The sequence below is a fragment of the Alligator mississippiensis genome, chromosome 4 (genome assembly GCF_030867095.1).
Source record: "Alligator mississippiensis isolate rAllMis1 chromosome 4, rAllMis1, whole genome shotgun sequence".
NCBI classification, from domain to species: Eukaryota; Metazoa; Chordata; order Crocodylia; family Alligatoridae; genus Alligator; species Alligator mississippiensis.
In genome coordinates, this window is record NC_081827.1 from 156,823,140 (window position 1) to 156,842,554 (window position 19,415).

Below are 19,415 nucleotides of genomic sequence, written 5' to 3' on the forward strand. Positions count from 1 at the left end.
TTTCCAGGGTTCAGGAGGAAGAAGGCAGGTGATCAGTATATTTGGGTGAAGATGAAAGGGGAAAAGATAGTGGGGATTCGTTACGGATCACCAAGTGAAGAAGTGGAGGTGGATAATTCTGCATGAAGCACTCCTTGAAGAATGCCTCGTAAAAATTATCCAGAAGTTATGACATGGCACTGTAAGGGGACTTCAGGTTTCTGGATATCTGCTGGAAGAATAATACTGCTAAACAAAATGTTGAGCAAGTTCCTAACTGGAGGACAATTTTCTGTTCCAGGAAGTTGAGGATGCAACTAGAGGATCATTCATCTTGCATCGTTTCCTGACCAACAGGGAAGAACTGACTGAGGTTATGAAGCTTATGGGACACACGGCACAAAGTGATCATAAGATGATAGAATTCATGATTCTGACACAGGGAAAACATGAGGTCAGCAGAACTGAGATACTGGATTTCAAAAGGGTGAACATCAAACAACTCAAGGAGATGGTAGGCAAGGTGCCATGGGAGGACAGACTGAAGAATGAAAGGGCCTAAGAACTGGCAGCTTCTAAAGGGCACAGTATTGGCCCAAAAAGAAGATATTCTGACAGGAAGAATGGCAAGGAACCAATGTGGCTACACAGTTTGCTTCTAGGATTTCTTCAAAAGCAGAGGGAAAGCATATGGGCAATGAGCAGGCCACCAAGGAAGCCTAACATAAAATAACAAGAACTTGCAGAGACAGAATCAAGGAGGGAAAGGTAAACAAAGGTAAAGCAAAGGAAGTTAAAGATGAGAAGAAAAGATTCTATAAATACATTGGTTGGAAAAGAAAGACCAAAGAAGCTGCGAGTCCACTGCTAAATATCTGGGGCGAGCTCTTAGATGAAAAGAAGGCAGACCTGCTGAACAGATACTTTTCCTTAGTCTTCCCCAAGAAATAAGCTGCAACCAGATACTTAACAAGGATTATTTGAATAGGGAAATGAAGAAGCTGAAGATCAAAATAACGCAATTTTGATGGATTTGAATTATGTCAAGCCAGCAGGGTCTGATGAACTTCAGTTCAACATAATGGAGGAACTGTCAGAAAGGATCTCACAGCTCTTGGCAATAATATTTATCAAGTCATGGGAGATAGGCAAGATAACAGAGAACTAAAAGCGTCAACATGGTGCTCCTCTTCAAAAAAAAAAAAAAAAAAAAAGGGGGGGGTGGGGGGGAGACTTACAGGCTAGTTAGTCCATAGGTGGGCAAAAAACAAAATATGGCCTGCAAGCTGATTGGATCCAGCCCACATGTGGGCACCCTCCAGTTGATTGTATCCGGGCCATGACTGCTCCAGCAATGCACTTCATGGGGCTGAGTCCTGCCTGCTTCTGCCAAGTCAGCCTGCTCTGCACTCCCATGTGCTAGCCTCAGCCCTGGCCAGTGCGCACAGCTTCCTGGTGGGGCTGCTTCTGGTACGGCTGCAGCTGCTTAGTACTGCTTGGCTCCCCTGCCTCCAATGACTCCTCATCTTGCTCCTCCTGTGCCTGCTGCACCACTCTGGGGTTGGGGGGCAGCAAGGTGACCCCTGTCCCAACACATGGGTCTCCAGCTCCAGTTCCCAGCTGCCTTCCACACATTCGGCCTCCCACAGGCCAGCTCATTGTGTTGGGTGGGCAAAGTGGATGGAAGGCAGCCTGGAGCTGCAGCCCCATGTGCTGAGTCAGGAACCACCTGGCTGCAGCATCCTACCTCCCCCCCACCACACACACCTGGAGCAGTGCAGTGCAGGAGGCCCAGGAAGAGGAGCTGCTGGAGGCAGGGGAAGCCAAGAAGTACCCCAGCAGCAGCAGCCACAGTGGGAGCAGCACGGCTGGGAAACTGCACAGTGGCCAGGGCCAGCAGGTACAGGTGGGAGCACAGCATGGGCTGCCCCACGCAGGAGTGGGTGAGACTCAGCTTCATGTGGAGCACCATGGGGGCAGCTGCTGGCCAGATGGGGGAGAGGTGGAACTCACCTGCACCTCACCACTTGGGTGAGCTCTGCTGCACATGCTTCCTGCCTTTCTCCACCTCCTTCCTTCCCCACATACACACCCATGCAATATACAAAAATAAGACTTTATTTTGAACTATTATGCAATCCCCTCTATACATACTACTCAAAAAACTTAAATCAGGACAATTACTTTTTTAAATAAAAATAAAATATATTAGCTGTTTGATTTTTAGCATATAATTGTTTTTTATGTGTAATTTGTTAAAATTATAGATAAAATGAGAAATAAAATTTCGCAAAGATCTTATGTATGGCCCTCGACTGCTCACCAAAACCTAAGTGGCTCACCAGCCAAAATAATTGCCTACTCCCTGAGTTAGTCTCACTTCAATACACAGGCATTTACTGGAACAAATTGTAAGGAAATCCAGTTGCAAGAATTTGGAGTAGTAAAGCTGATCATGAGTAGCCAACATGGATTTGCTAACAAGTTTGATCTCTGTCTTCAACAAAGTAGCTATCTGGATCTAAGAAAGGAATGCAGTGGATATAGTGTATCTGGATTTCAGCAAGGCTTTTAACAAAGTCCTACACGACCTGTTCATAAACGAATTGGAGAAATGTGGGTTAGACAAACAACTACAAGGTGGATAGAAAACTGGTTTAATAGCTGTAAGCAAAGGAGAAGGATCTTGGAGTCTTGGTTTGATTATAAATGCAACATGAGTCTACAGTGTGTGATGCAGCTGGAAAAGGTGAATGTAGTTTTGGGCTGCATCAACAGGAGCATTAGATGTAAGACATGGGAGGTGATAGTGTCACTTTACTTGGTGCTGTTAGGCCTCATGTAGAGTCCTGAGTGCAGTTTGGGGCTCTATTTCAAAAAGGATGTGGAAAAGTTAGAGGGCATCCAAAGGCAGGCAACAAAAATAATAAAAACTTTGGAGTTGCAGCAACAGTAGGTTTAGAACGGATATCAGGAAAAACTTATTCACTGTTAGAATACTGAGACAGGGGAATAGGCTGCCTAGGGAAGTTGTGAAATTATTAGAGGTGTTCAAGAAGAGGTTGAATAAATATGTCAGGGATGATGTAGGAGTAGCTATTCCTGGAGTGTGTTGTAAAGTGGCAGTTGGAAGCCCAGGAGCCCCACATACGCATGTGCACAACACATCACTGGGTATGGCAGGGAAGATGCTCCCGCCACAAACTGTGGCAGGGAGGAAGCGTCTGCTTCAAGCAGAAACTTACCTAGAACATTGGAGTCATCGAAGAATCTGTTGGCATCCTCAGCAGCGGAACTAGGAAAAGAACAAATAGCACCAGCGTGGGAGCACTTTATAACTGTGTGCCAGCACTGATTAAGCAGGTGGAATGGACGCGCCAGCTTAAAAATAGCCCAGAGTGAAACAACAGGGGAAACAGAAGTGAGTTCCCTGCACTGTGCAGAACCACACACACTGAAAGTATGCCCCAACAGGAGTAATTGGTGGGAGCCCGCACAGAAAGGGCTTCCTACTAAGGCTGGCTCGGAGGAGCCAAGATATTTACCCGGAGAACCAACATGGTAGCCGGAACCAGACAACCAGAGCTGGAACACAGAGAGCCCTGCAAGAGATAAGCGAAGAAGGGAACATCAAAACTGTGAGTAAGGGAGCAACAAGCACTATTCAGTATATGCTCATTCCCTTTTGGGACTGTTTTGAATAGCTGTACCCATGGCTGAGTTACTGGATTTAATTATCAAGGAGTGCTGTAGCCCAGCATTTGCAGGCCACAGAGACCTTGTACTAATAATTATATCCTGGGTTGTTAAGAACTTGGACCCAAGCTGTTTTCCTTACACGTTCTGGAAGAGAGACAGTCATCGGGTTGGCTCTAGGTGGGGTGTAGGGGAGGTAGACCCCCAATTGACAACGCCTGTGTGGCTGACGAGAGCCAAAGTAGTAGGGAATAAGAACTACATCCCTTAACAAAGTTGTAACATTAAAGTCATGTCAGGTGAGGACAGATGGGACCTTGATTAGCCATTACAGGAAGTGAAACTATCACTACGGATATAGTAGTGTACAGAAGTGGCTAGCCACCCAAAGAAAGGCAAGAGATCGGCCAGCGACTGACACTGTCAACTACACTGGGATATCCTGAGGAGATCGCTGTAGACTCAAGCAGAAAAGACCAGGTGAAAATTGGGAAGGAATATACACAGCAGGAGGAGAATCCAGAAGACATCCGTGACTGACTCTAGTTATGAATGAAGATTAAATGAGCTGAGAAGTTTATGGAGGAGATCAGAGGGCCAAAACTCCCTGTTCTCCTGTTATACTGTGTGATGTAGGGGTTTGTGTTTACAATCCCCAGGTTGCATTACCAGAGTGTGGAGAATATTTGGTTTTCCCATGCTTCTGGGCTTGGAAGGATTTTTTTTTCCTCTCTTGTCCCTATGGGTATGGGGTGGGGGACACCTTCCTCAGAAGCATTAGGTGTTGTGACTGCAGCAAAGACTGATGGAGGTGTACCAGTGGTCCTGCTGAAACTAAAAAACCCGGAGCTTCCTGGTTAGTGGTTCCTGCCCCTCTGTTCAGGGTCAAACTGATCATCATATTTGGGATCAGGAAGGAATTTTACCTCCCAGTCAACTCGGCATTGACTCGGAATTGTGAGATTTTTTTGCCTTCCTCTGTAGCATGGTTCTCTTCCTTAAATCTCTTGAGTGTACTTTAACAAGTACTTCTTGTCCTTGCAGTAACAGGACATGGACAGTACCGTGCCTTATCTGTAGCATGTTAAGGTGTTTTTGGCATTTGGGGGCAATGTGACTTGTAGTTGTGTGACAGCATTGTTTGTGTTATTTTAGGAACAGATTGTTTAAACGTTTGTATGGGATGGTATAGGTAGGGTTGATCCTAGCTTGAGCAGAGGGTTAGAGAAGATGACCTCCAAAGGTTCCTTCTAGCCCTACTTTTCTATGATTCTAAGAATCCTACAAGTCTTATCCTTCTATCTATTTGATGTTGCTTTTGCTTCCATGAAACATAGTTGCCTTTCCTGAACCCATTACCTGCAGTCCTTTTTTCCCTCTGGGTCCTCAGAGGGAGCTATCCCTTCTTGGGCTAGCTCTGTCTCCCTTGAAGAATTATTTACTGAAGTAAACAAAACTCCATAATTGGTATTAATTAAAGTAATTTGAAAAATTATTAATCACCCAAGGGTTTGTAAGCAACCCAAGAAAGAGTGTTTTTAATTCAAAACATGATTTATTTAAAGCCTATGAAGTCCCTTTAAATTTACACTCTTTAATAAGACGAAAGAAATTTCATGATTTTTGTACTAGGTAAAAGGCAACACCCCACATCATGGGCCACATACCTGTTTGCTTCTTAACTTGGGGCTTATGCAAAAAATTGCAGCCATACAAGCCTGCAATAATTAACGTAGCCATATCCCTTTTATAGGACTGTATATTCTGCTTTAGGATTTAAACAGTCTCTTAGCTAAGCAAAAATTTATGGGCAAGCATACTCTTGTTTCCTGTCTAATTGATAGTTCTCCATAATTGGGAGTGCTTTTGAGACCAGCAAGCAAATAGCCTTGGTTTAAGCCAGAGCTTTAAGGGACAGATGTCATGTGGGCTTCCTCCATCAATCTTTCACCAAGCTTTTACTCCTGACCTGCAACACTCCCTGCTTTTCTAGTCCTGTGCCTCACCTGGCTCTGCTAATGCACCTCTGTCCTGACTTGGAGTAGGTCCTGCTGTTCCAGTCTTGGGACTGCTGAGTGGAAAATGCTGGAAATGAGAATTGCATGATGTCTTTATAATGAACAAATACAAAATAAGCATAAGCAGAAAGAACCTTTCTCTCAATATAAAACTAGCACTTTTAGGCCTTGTTTATAATCATACCAATGCATTTTCTTCCTTTAGCAGGATGGAAGCAATAAGGTCAATAGCCTATTGACTCAATGGTCTCCCTCTTCCCTTCTCCAATAATTTGGAATTCAAATGTTAAGCTTCTTTTAAATGGGATATTCCTAGTGTAAGTGACAGCTGGGGTGTTTTCAGTGAAGGAAAGCAGGAAGACCATGGAGAATGACAAGGCAGTAGGTTTGCCACCTTTTAAAGATTTGAGGAGGAATCTTCTGAAATGATTGAGGAGAAATGGGCACAGCAAGAGGAGAGAGGTGCATTTTGTTATTTTCCAGGTGCCACTGGATGTGCTCTGGAAGCCAAAGCACAATGTGAAGCTAAAGCATAAGGAGAACCATGACCTGCTTGCTCTTTAAGGCAGCAGGTCCAGTGAATGGGGCACTAGAATGGGGGAATCATGAGTCCTGGGTTCTATTCCCACTCTGCCACTGATCTGCTGTACAACATCATGAGTCACTCTCCCATTGTCTATTTTCTCTTTCAGGCTTCATCTGCCTCACATATTGAAACTGAAAGCTATCTGGGGCAGCCTTGCAAGTTCTTTGTCTCCTATTATAGCTCTCTGTGGTGACTAGTATATTGGGCCACTGTAGACACTATTGGGATGCAAAGAATTTTTGGAAAGCTACAACCTTGTCAAAAGTCTGAGTTTCAAAATAAGTCTCTGCACAACAATAAATGCAGTCACAAAAGAACAGTTAGTGATTCCTTAGCCATCTGATTTCTCCATCTAAACTCAGTTCAACTGCCCCCTCTTATTCATAGGGTAGATACAGAAGTAACGTGCAAAAGGAAATCAAAATGCTTACAGACTCTTTCTATAACCCTTCTGTGTTCCCACAATGCCAGCAGAACCCAGATCAGCTGTGAACCTAAACAAGGACAAATCATGTACAGCTGTACTCTTCTGCCAATGGTCTATGCCTGCAGTGTGATGCACTCTGGTTCTCTTATACTGAGTCCTGTGTGAAATGTTTATCCTGTAAATTCAGCTGTTACTGGTAAACAGGACAGCAGTTAGTGTGCACAAGTGTGCGGATTTGGATTTGAAAAAGCTAGCCTACACCTAGTTCAAGCAGTAATATACTTTATTCGTCTGGGACATGACAAATGTATATGTTACTGACATAGTGCTACCAATACAGATCCTAGCTTGAATGCCAATGTAAAGGTCCCTCATACCAGTATAGCATGTCTTCCATGCAGAAACAGCTAGAAGACAATGGGTTCATCTACATTGGTATAAGGGTATCTGTGCTGGGGAGCCAGTTTGTCAATAAGCTGCTATGGAAAACTAAGAAGTGATCAGACTGCTAAGTAGTAATGCTGAATATTAGAAAACTACCTTAAAGAAATCCTGCTGCAAGAACACTGAGCTTAGTTGTTATACAACAAAGTACTTGCTTAAGTTTTACCAAAGTCAGTGCATTAATCTTAAGATTAAGCACATGTTTAAATGTTTTGCTGAACTGGAACTTGTGTCACAAGTAAGGTTGAATACATATGTACAAGAAAAATTACCAGTAAAGGCAACTAGGGTGCAAGTCAGAAACAAATGAAACATTTGCCTTGGTTCCTGGAAAGAGTCTGGGGCTGGTATTCTGAACCAGGGTGTGGTTGGGGAAAACACAAAGAAAAGACCAAGAGCACTCAGCAAGCCTGTTGGGGCTTAAGTCCGCATCTTCTCTCTGTCCCAAAAGCTACTTAATAAAATAGAGTATATCACTTCACTGAAATTCATGCCTATTACTCATACATGACAATAAATGGATCAATTGAAAGTGGGTGTACAGGCAGTCCTCAGACTTATGACACAATTGGATCCTAAAAACAGTGTCTTAAGTTAAAATGTTGTAACTTGGAACCAATTTTCTCATAAGAAACAATGTTATAAATGGGAAATTGGTTCCTGAACCAAGGTCCAATACCCTATTTTCACTAAAAATCCCCCAGAATTTTGTACTTGATCAATTATAGATGAATAATATAGCTATATTAATGTATTTATATGGTAAATAGTAATCATATGGATTTGGAAGGACTTCTTTGAGGTGACTTCACTGGACTTTTTGAAAGTCTCTTGGTTGGACTTTTTGAAGGGTTCTTGGCTGGAGTCTTCTCAGGAGTCTTGGCTGCAGGTTTTTCTGGAGTCTTGTCTGCTTTCTTAAAGTGTCCAAAGAAGTTTGGACAGGTTCTCCAGGGAACACAGCAAACTTGTTCGCTGGTGTGGTGTTGCATCAGACAAGCGTTGTAAAGTTGAAACTGACATCATAAAGTTGAAACAGAGTCTCAATTTATGAATGTTGTAAGTGCAAAACATTGTAACTCGAAACATTATAAGTTGAAGACTGCCTATATTTGGAAAGACAAGGTTTCTTGGGTGAACTTGATATCTTTTATTAGACCAACCCAAATGGTTGGAGAATAGTTATTAAGCAAGCTTTCGGGTTCAAAAACCCTTCGTCAGGCTAAGGACACTGCAGCAGTTGCTGCGTGCTCTTCCTGGATGGAATGAAAAGTAAACAAGCCAGGGGCTGGGCTGGGCTGGGGAGTCAGTTGCCAGGCATATTTGGAAATGCATATAGACAGCAAAGGATCCTACTGATATTGATTACAGCAAATCTTCTGCCACATCAGGACCATCACTGTGTCACTGTAGCCACTCAGAAGTTCCTAGTGAAAGCAGGGAGAGAATTTGGACACTCACTAGAATCAACAGCTAGAGTGTGAGATACCTCTGAGAAATTCTGTTTTTACCTGGTACATGAGCCGGTAGTGACCCTTATATAGAGGTTGTGTATTATGCTTTCTCATTCAAAAGCTACTTGTAACCTTTTCTTTGAGAAGCTGTCATGCCTCCATTGTTTGCGGCAGGACTTTGATATTTGGCAGGAAGAACCTATTGGCCTTTGTTTTGGCCCATAAAATTCCACTCAGCTTTGGCTGAGATTTTTTAAAGTGCTGAAAGTCACCATTTCCATCCTTTCCCTTGTGTTCCTTGGAAAGACATAAGCATCCTGCCAAAACCATGGAATATTCTGAGGTGCAGCCCTGAGAACACGAGGATTCTGGCAGATGAGAGAGGAAAACGGGCTGAACCTCTAGCAGAAAAGCCCAAGCCCAGTACATGACCCAATTAGACCTTTAGCCCTTCCCTCTCCAGTGGTACCACATGAGGTTGGAACTCCCTCCAGCTCCTGAACAGAAAAAGAGATTTGCCTGTTCCCCCCTCAGATCAACCCCTGGCTCAAGCACAAAGTACCAGCAATAAGTTCCCCATCTGGGGATGGCAACATGGACATATCTATAATGTGTTTAATTACACTCTGTAAGTGCATAATTGCATGATTTTTTTCTCTGCAGTACCCCTGCCTCATTGAATATACACAATGGAACCGCAAAAAGGTACATAGAGGTTGCACAGGCAACTATAAATCTCCCATTTCCTGAATTTTGAGTCACTACTTTGCTGTCTAAATCAACCTTTAAAGAAGAGGGAGGGTTTGATTTTGTGCAGTTAAGTCCAGAACCCAGGACCCCCTCCTTCAACAGAGTGTATCCCTCTCTGAGCTTGAGTCTCATTTCTTGCTAGTTCCCTGGACGGTTTATGCATTTTACCTTAGACATTGGCTAACAAACTAGAATAATTTTGGCAGCAGGAATCAGGGCTCCCACCCTATTCACAGTGAGTACCATAAGCACAAGGCTATAGTCCATACTCTCTTACTTGCTCTCCTCTCCTCCTGCACTCATGACCCTTCTTCGCAGTGGTCCAGCTTGAACAGTAACCACCTAACCTTGCAAGTAACCTGGTAGGTGGGGTATTCCCTTGACAAGTGGTAAGTTTGAGTCCCCTCCCAGTTGAGGGCCTTGGGACCCAGGTCTGCTGCTTCTTGTGTAAGTGTATTTACCACTTAGGCTAGTGGACCAGAGGTGGGCACCACCACTACTACTACCAGATGTATTCAAGAGTGGCTGATGTTGGCATTTCAGCGCTTCTGTCAGGCAGCTTGGTTCTGGTAGGTGCCTCCTCTCTAAACAGTGTTGTAGCCCTGACTTAGAAGCCTAAATTCTGAGGAGGAGCAGGAGTTCAGGCATACTGGGTGCATCTACACTTTCATTAATCGCTTCTTGGCCTCTTGTCAGCTCAGATCAAGCATTGTCCTATGCTTGCCTGGCAAGGGAAACACTGTGATCACTGGGGCGGTCTTCCTAGTCACACCCAGGGAAGACCACTCTCTTGGCATGGGGATAGTATCTGTCAAGGTAATGTCAAGTAAACCTCTCACTTAGCTGCTGCAGTGGGAAAATCTTGGCTTTATGCCCACTTTATAGAAAGGGGAGACTCCTCCCTAGTTTTCTCCTGGGGTCTTAAGACTAAGGGCAACCAAAACTCGGGGGCATCCAAACCCTAAGCCTCCGGGCTTTGGCCTAAAAGTAGGATGCTTGCCAAAGGTTTTGGAAGCATATGAAGCCCTAAATGGGGGTGGAGGATGTTTCCTGCTAGTAGGGTCACTTATGGTTGTGGACTAAGTCATGGATTTGGAATTGTTTTGGCTGATTTGGCTTGGAATACAGAAACTTGAAATAAAAAACAATCTACACATTCATTAATGTACTGTAATTACTAAATGCACCATAACCGGTACTACTTCTCGGTAACACTGGCACACACTTTTTTGTGATACGCATTTACTAGTTCTGTGCATTAACACAGCTTTTGTCTGCCCCACTAATGCACAGTAGAATGAGTCTATCGTGCATTTATAGTGTTGTGTTGACACGCCTACATTTCCTGTCACCTAGCTGTATGCATCTCCCTACTCAGCCCTTTGGCAAACTGGTTCACCCTTGGGTACACAGTTTGAATTACACTTTGACTATAGGGTGGTGGGGTTGGGGGGTCCGCAAAAAAAATTAAACCAGTTCATTGATTAACAAGTCCACCTCAGTGAAGGAGCAATCCAATCAGCACTTGGGTTTCTCCCTGCTGCCCCACCATTATGCCTCAGTTCTCAACTGGAAGAATCAGAAGGGGTAGGGTACCTGATGTATTCAATTCTTGTATAACCAATTTAATCTCCTCAGACTGTCTAATGGGGTGCTTGGTAGTGATTGCCAAATTTCGAGAGTTTGTTTTTGGGTTTTTTGGGGGCATGTTCAGGGGGATTTTATCCTTTTTGTTCTTACGATTTTAGGAAAGGAACTCAGAGCAGTATTACCAACTTGCATGATTTTATTGTGAATTTCATTATAGTTTATGTTTTCCTTAAGGTCCCAGATGCTGGAATCTCAGCTACTGGGGCATCTCAGCTCTCTTTTCTCTTTACAAAAAAAAAAGAAAAAAGGATCTTTCATGTTGTGGAGAAATGATTGAAAAAAATTAAGCAAGCAAGCATACCTTAAAGGCTCAGAAACTGGGGGCACAGAAAAAGTAGTAACACATTTTTAATAGGTTTGCAGCCTGACATGGTTTTTGATCACTTGCCATTAGAGCTATCAAATACATTTTACATACATCATCAAAATAACCATCAAAACTTAGCACATATTTGCCACCTTGAATTCAAATTCAGGCCTCAACAATTTCTTGTGTCAAGGATTTTGCTGGCACCCAGAAAAGACCAGTGCAGGAGAACTACAATTGCTACTGAAGAAAACCAAAAGAGGCAGGAGCAATCTTTGGAAGAAATCATCTGGAAAGAAGGATGCTGTAGAAATACCCCTGCAGGGGAAAAAGGTGGTGGTAGAAGGGCTGACATACCCCCATGGATAAGGGTAGCCTCCATTTGATCCTATACTTCTGGCACACATCTCTAAAGTTCCTATTGCTGGAATATCCAGTCTTTATATAATAGAGAAAATGCTTAAACTGTCCAGTACCTCTCCCTCCTCTGCAAGTTTCCAGACAAGCTTCTCTTGAAGTTATAGAACTGGAAGTTACAACATCTATACAGCCAGGGGCGGAGGGAGGGAGGGTCTTCCATGGCATTCAAGACTGAAATGTTTAGTTTTGATCATTACAAAACACTTTATTTTGATTTTGGCCTTTATTTTTTTTAACTGTAATTCACTTAAATGTTTAAAAAGGGGGTTTTGAACCAAAAAAAGGGAAAATTTCATTTTGTATTTTGTTTCAAAAAAAGTAAAAATTGAAAAGTTTTCTTACAAAAGCTTTTTTTCAACAAATTGTCATTTTCCAATGAAAGAGCATTTAACTGAAACACTCCCAACCACCTCAATGCTTGATCCAGACCTGACAGATACACAAGTAGGTGCATGCCATAAGAATTCACCACCACCTGCCAACAACTACCACCAGGACCTTACCCAGGGATTCATATGCAAGTCATTGAACACGTCATTTCCCAAAATTTCACTCCCTGAAAGGATATTTCAAAGGAGCACCCCTGGATGGCAAGCTGCATCAAAGGGACACAGGTCACATGTGATCCACCAACCACGCTTTGGGAACCAGTGGACTAGAACATATCTTTCAGAAATACTCTGGTCCTGAACTTTGCTTAATGCTAGGGGGGCAGGATATTTGCTTTGCCTGCCCCTTGGGAAAAAGATCTGGAACTGAATGCCTTCAGGTCTTCAGTGACATTGCAGCCTGTGCATCTTACTCTTTCACCCATAGCTTCTTATGTTAAACAACCAATAGGAAGGAATCACGACATATGTGACTTCATAGCTGAAGGAAGAACAGTAAATGGAAGAAAAACAGTCTAAGGATCTCTCCAAAAGAAATGAACCATATTGATCATGTATACTCCTACTACTGGTTTGAAAGTTGCTGCTATACCAACTATATCCAATATACTGAAGGTCTGACTCTTGCTCATTGCTTCAGAACCACCAATCATCAGTTTAGTGTCTCTGAACTGTAGCCTAATCCAAAGACCGAATCATCGGGAACCAAAAGAATTGGAGATTCTTGGATGCTGCTAAAGGTGGGCTGCAATGGTTGCGGAAGCTTGTCCTTCCTCTTTCTATTCTTCCATGCTGAATTGAAGTGCATGTGTGATGTGAATATAACTGTACAATGTTAATTGCAGATGTCACTTGACTAATGTTCCTCTAAACCAGGGGTGTTAAACTCATTCTGAGCTCTGGGCTGACTCCGTGAGACAAACAGCTGCAACAGTGGTGGGCCAGGTGGTGGCTGTGGTTAGTCTGGTGGTGGTGATGGGGGTCCAGCAGTGGCAGTGAGAGGGCAGGGATCCAGCAGCAGGGGGAGATGGCAGTGGCCCAGCAGTGCTGTGTGGGGCCAAGTGTCAGCAGCAGGGCAAAGCAAGGCTGTATCAGCCTTGCCCCCCTGCTGCCAATGACCATGTTCCTGAATTCTGTGGCAGGCCAAACACCCTGGCCATACTCCCAACTTCCAGTAACTCAGCAGGCCAGATGGTACAGCTCTGCAGGTCAGATGCTTGACACCAACTTGACACCCTGCTCTAAACTGAGTATGGTCATTTGCTGCAATAATTTAGATGGTTTAAGAAATATTACAAGGTAAGGTTCTTTTTAAAAAGAGCTTTTAAAATAATTTTTGGAGAGCCCTGTCACTGTTTGTGGTCCTAAGGTGCATCTGCCTGAGGGAGCTGAAAGTTTGCTGTTACTTCCTCAGCCTGGATCTTCTGCTGAGAAATAGGTTACAGTACAGGAAGTGCAGTTTGTAAGAAACAGCAGATGCTTTCCAACTTGTTTGCAAGACCAGGTTAAAAATGGCTTGTACCTCTGTTAAGTTAACCATTGTTTTAAAACAAAACAGTTCACCTGTCCTTACAATGCTGCAAGCCTGTCTTTTCCCATGCATTCAGATGCACCATGTCATTGTCTGAGCCCTACTCTTCATCGGACTTGCCAAACTGGTAAACTCCTGGTTGACTGTAAAAATGTCTTTGATGTATTTGCAGTAAAACACATTTGACTTCAGTAACTCTCGTTTGACCTGCAGATGCACGAACTATAGAATCTCTCTGCTATTACAGTGCGGTTCTAGAAAGCCGCTCCTTTATCCAGAGCCCCAGCAACTTCCTTTCCAATGCCTAATCCATGCCTGCCTCCCTTTGGACAGGCCTGGCCACTTCCTTTCTGAACAAGCCTCAACTCCCCCCCCCCCCCCCCCCCCCCCCAGTTTGTTTGCTTTTCAGAAAGCTGATTCAGCCTTAAAGCAGAGCGTTGCAATGCCTTTCAATGGCGCTTTACACTCTGTCTGACAGTGCCCCCAGGGCTTGGAAGAAAGGGAAATAAGGACAAACTGCAAAGTAATCTACCCACAGTAACCAGTCTGAGCCCTTCTGTGAGAGTCTATCTAGCAAGAAGCAGCTGCAAAGAGCAAGGGCAAACTACAGTTAACACAAAGCCACTCCGTGTACCCAGCCTCTCTGTTACTTGTTCTATCCATATTTGATAAGGAAAGCTTGTCAGAATGACAGGCTGCACGATTTACAAGACACCAAATGGAGGTGCGGGGTACACTTGTTTGCTGGTGTCTCGTTTTTTCTCAGCTCCTCAGAGGCACAGTGATTGGGAGGTTGGGGATGCTCTGCGTGCAGAACTCTTCCCTTCAGGCCCCCTTGCTCCTGGCTGGGAGGGACATCATCTTCCCTTGGGGAGAGGAGGCTGTTTTTGCAAACAAGATGCCTTGTTGCCCAGGAAGAGGGAGAAATTCCCGGGGGGGGGGGTGAGGAAGAGAGAGGAATTTTCTCTTGAAACCACAGGAAGCTTGGGGGAAGCAAGGAAGGGGGATTGAGGCTCATCTCCCTGATGCATAAACTCCTGTCCTCAGTGCCCCAGGGAGCACCCCCTGGGGTGGGAGAGCAGGGCAATCCTGGTCTCCCCTGAGCCTTACCCCACCACTTGGCACCCTCCCACCAGTCCCTAAGTTCACTGGAGAGGGAAGAAGCTGGGGGGAGCTAGAAGCCCCCTCCCCGTTTTTTCTCAATGGGCACTGACCCCCCCCCCCATTTTAGCCCCTCCCTGCACCAAGCCTCTTCCCCCAGTGCACACTGGTGCTGCCCGCCCGGCCCGCCCCCCAGACCCCGCCCCCTCACCCCTGCGGGGCCTCCCCCACCCCAGGGTGACCTCCCCCGCCCCTCCCTCCCTGACCCCACTTGCCACAAGGGGCCCCGCCCCCTCCCCAGGCCTTGGCCCCTCCCCGCGCTGACCTCCCCCTCCCCATCGCTGGCCCCTCCCTCCACCCTCACTAGCCCCGCCCCGCGCTGACCTCCCCGCCCCTCCCCCCTCCTCCCGGCACTGACCTCCCCCCCGCCAGGCGTGCAAATCTCGCGAGAGTACACGCGCTTTCACTAGTGTCTTTGCACCAATCGATCCCTACCGGGCCGGGCCGAGCCGAGCCGGACGAGGGGGAGGGGGGCCGTGGACCCAGCTGCACCCAGCTCAGCCCAGCCCAGCCCCCACCCTCACCCTCACTCCCACTCCCACAGCGGGGCTGCCCGTGCCGGGCGGGGGCGCCCCGGGTCCCCGTGCCCCCCGCCCGGGCGCCGCCGCCGCCGCCTCCCTTGGGCCTTTGTCCTCCGAGGCCGCCCCCCACCCCCTCCCCGGCCCGCACGCCCCTCGGCCGGGCGCGGAGCTCACGCGAGGCCGGGGCTCCGCGGCCTGCCCCCGCCCCACGCGCGCCCTCCGCGGCGGGTGCCCGGCTCGGGAGAGGCCGCGGAGCCGCCCCGGCCTCCCCCGCCCGCCCGCCCGCCCGCGCCGCCGCCGCAGGAGCAGGAGCCAGGAGCAGCACGGCGGGTCCCTCCTGCGGCCCGCTGCGGATCCGGGCCGGGGCGGCCGCGCCAGGTGAGCGCCGGGAGCCGGCGGGCGCGAGTGCAAGCGGGAGCGGGGCAGGCCTGGGCCGCGGGCGGCGGTGTCAGCGCAGGCCCGAGGCCCGCCTGGCGCTGAGGCGGGGGGCGAGCGGCCGCCGGGCCTGCGGGTGGAGGCGGCGACGGCGGCGGGTGAGTGGGAGGAGGCGGCCTGCGGCTGCGGGCTCGGCGGCGGCCGGGGCAGGGCAGGGCAGGGCGGCGATCGCCCCCCGGACCTCGCCGGGGAGGCCGGCCCGGGACCCCGCCCGCCGGCCTCTCCTCCGAGGTGCTGCGAGCTGGCGCTGCCTCCAGCGCACAGGCCTCGCCCAGCCCCTCGGCCGGTCGGGTCCGGGGAGCGCAGGGCCGGGGATGCCCCCCGCCCTGGCTCGCCTTGCAGGTGGTCCCGGGCGGCCTCTCTAGTCCCCGCTCTTGCTGGGGGATCACCCAGGATTTCTGTGCATCACTATAGCAGGAGGCTTGATCAAAAATGTGGGGTGGGGCAGGGGGCGCTTCTGCCCCCCCTCCCCCAGGGTCTGTCTGGCTTGCTGATGGAAAGGTACCGTTTGAAAGCTTTATTAAACAGGTGCTTATAAATAGGTCCCTCTATTCATCAAATTTAGCAGCTTATTGAGCTTGGGGTTGTGGTGTTTTTCATGGCTGGGCGTGTTCTCGTAAAGGGCCCCAGTTGGATTCGCCCAGGACCTTGTTGTCACTTCGGTCTGCAGCGTTTGGAGGAAACAAGGGATTGTGGGGACAAAATGGACAGCAAGCAGAAAAGGAGCAGTTGCACAGTGCCTGTTCCAGAGGGCACCTGCTGCCCTTCAGGAACTTTCCTTCTCGGGTATGCTCATCGTATAGCAAACCTGTGTATTTATCTCTTTCTCGTTCGCAGCCCTGGAAATGAAACTGGAAAAGACGTTTCTGGAAATGACGGGCTTGCTCCGAGGGCAGTTGGGAAGATGTGATTCACAATTCTAAAGAACTTTGACATTTCTCCCTCGTTTCACTTTAATACTGAATGTGTCCATTTTGGAAATTAGCCCAAGCTACAGAGGAATGTTTTCTTAAATGCTTTGTATAATGACACCAATGTCAGTGATCACCTGGAGGTACCCAGGTACTTCCAGTAGGCAAATTCCTCTGATGTAGCTAAAAGTGCCTGGGTGTTTGGAATGTTGCAGGCTAAAAGGAGAAGTTTAAACGCGCGTCAGTGCCTTCCTCCCCATCGCTTTCCTGCTTGGAAGAACTCAGGATGTGTGTTCTAGGTTCTTGCCACAAGAATGCATTGTTTGGGGAAATCTAGTGCTTCAGGAAGTGGTCAGATATAGAGAACTGGGGTGTGAAAAGGCTTTTTACACTGTACAGAAGAGATGGAAATGTCAAAGCCCCAAGCCCTCTTTCTAATAAAGCATCCAGTAGGAAAATACAGAAACATTTTGTAACTCGGATTAAGAGATCTTGAAATAACTATTGACGCTGTTAAAAATGAAGCTCCAGAATGACCAGTTAAACAAATAAATAAATAAATAAAACAACAACCATCTGGGGCAAATCATCTTACTTCAAGTTATGTTGTACTGAATTGTCATACAGCTATTACCCTTCAGCTTCATCAGAACATACATTCTTTTCCTCACACCTGCATTTCATAAACTTACAGTGCATCTCTCTCTCCCTTTTAGCAGCAGAAATGATGGAAGAGTTGCATAGCCTGGACCCACGACGGCAGGAACTGTTAGAGGCCAGGTTCACTGGAGTAGGTGTTGCCAAGGTGAGTACAGATACCCACAGCAACAGGCACAAAGTTTGGTCCATTTTTCACATTACGTATTTTTTTAGTTGCGTGGATTCAATAGCAGAAAGATTCTTATTGATAGCTGAGCTTTGTCCACTTACATTTCTTAAAGTATGTGTAACAGGATGCATAGAAACAGAAAAAGTGAGAAATGTTTGCTTCTACACATAGAGGCTTCATGGTAAGAAACCTAGGTTTGTAATTAAGAGGTTCCTTTTTTAAAGGACTGTTACCATCTTATTGGCATTTTATAGTTAAAATAAAAAGTTCAACACAACAGCTTATTCTGGAAATGAGAATCCAATTAATCTTTTTCCTTTCTCAAGTTTGGGGACATAATTTGAGTATTTTAGGTAGACACACTTTTAAACCCATGTGTAATCCAGCATGTAACTGGGTTTTTAGGACCACTGGGAACTTGTCTGTTTAGAACTTTGTGAGCAGCTTCCTGCAATTGTGTGAGCTCAGTTAAATTCATTAAAACTTCTATTTATTCAGAGGTAAGCTTGCCTGATTCTGCGATCCACAACTCGATAGTGAAATCCTAGGTTTGTTCTCGTATAAAACTTTGTACCTGATCAAGAGTTGCCTCTATTGACTAAACCATTCAGTAATAAATTGCATAATTGTGACCCTTCTGTTGAAAATTTCAGGGCAAGCTGTTGGTCTCAGAAGGTGGTAGTGCGGTAGGTTCATTAATAGGGCCCCTTGCCTCCAGTAATTCTGGTTTTTGAGATGACAACAGAATGAAGCTAATGTTGCAGTGGACTCCTAATATAATAAATACATAAATACAAATACTTGGTTTAGATTTTAGGCCCAGGTTAGAATTGTATTGGGAAGAGATAGTATCTTCCTCCTTTATAAAAAAAAAAAAAAAAAAAAAAAGTACCAAGTGAATACATCAAAATTTGGAACAGTTACTTCCAAGTTTGTCTATTTTCTGAATTGTACTTTGTGTAGGAGTTGCAGTAAGTAAACTCTGAAATGGAATTGGTAAATAAAAAATTGCAAATTCAAGGCTTTTCACTAGTTTGAAAAGTTTGTTGATGGTCATTTCAGTTAGATATGATTTTACTCGTTTTTTGCTCCACACTACAATAGTTAAAGGTAAAAATTCTTATGTATTTAATAAAGGGCAGTTGTATCTTTATAAACGTGGACACATTTGCACTGCTACACTTCCCCTTTTATACCAAAATAGTTATTCCCTTTCTTGTGAGACCTAGCTCTTCTGGTATAAAGCATTTTTATACAGCTGTAGCTGGGTACAGTTGTTCTACATCTTTCGCTTTGCTCTCATCCCCTGTGCCCAGTGTGGACAGCTTAATTCTCCCAGTGAGGATAAAGCAGTGCAACTTTCCCAAAGTTCCTAGAGGGCAGAAGTGTGAAGGGAGTTTTTTTCTTACACAGTGTATTCTTAATGCCCAAAGTACTTTTAACTTGTGAGGAAAATGCTTCCTTAAAAAACAAAACAAAACAAACAACCCTTTTTAAGCAGATGTAGGAAACTTTAAATGCAAACCTGCAGCAAGTTGAACAATTGCTGGAAGGGGGGAGGAGGGTTAGGAATATGCCTTTTCACTGTTTTGGTTAATATGGAAAGCTGTCTTACTAATTCTTATATTATTGAACTGCTAACTTCTTTTTTTCTTTACCTAAAAAGCATATTGGGCTCACTTCATTTCTCAGTGGGTGTGCTACACATTACCAGGCCTCTTTACAGAATATATTGTAGCATATTCATTATTTAATGTAAATTATTGTGTTGTAAGTCTATTATTGCCTAGCATTGACCCAAAGTCTTTCTTCACAACACTCAGCACTGGCATGTCAAGGTTAGTGTTGTAAAGAGAACATGTTTGGAAACCCATGATGCAGCTTCTTATGAGATTGAAGGAAGATTTTAG

At 45.7% G+C, this 19,415-nt stretch overlaps 1 protein-coding gene across 3 annotated transcripts in view; it reads left to right on the top strand.

Moving 5' to 3' along the window:
• The first annotated feature begins 15,219 nt into the window (after positions 1-15,219).
• Positions 15,220-19,415, top strand: part of TLK2 (tousled like kinase 2) — a 64,586-nt gene continuing 60,390 nt past the window's right edge. The window contains exons 1-2 of one of the 3 annotated variants that reach the window (XM_059726836.1): positions 15,220-15,708; positions 17,393-17,481. In XM_059726836.1, coding sequence (XP_059582819.1) covers positions 17,401-17,481 — 81 coding nt within the window. In that variant the 5' untranslated portion in view covers positions 15,220-15,708; positions 17,393-17,400. Of the gene's footprint in view, positions 15,709-16,076; positions 16,267-17,392; positions 17,482-19,415 lie in introns of those variants that run through there. The other 2 variants (XM_059726838.1, XM_059726837.1) reach the window with 2 other exon arrangements.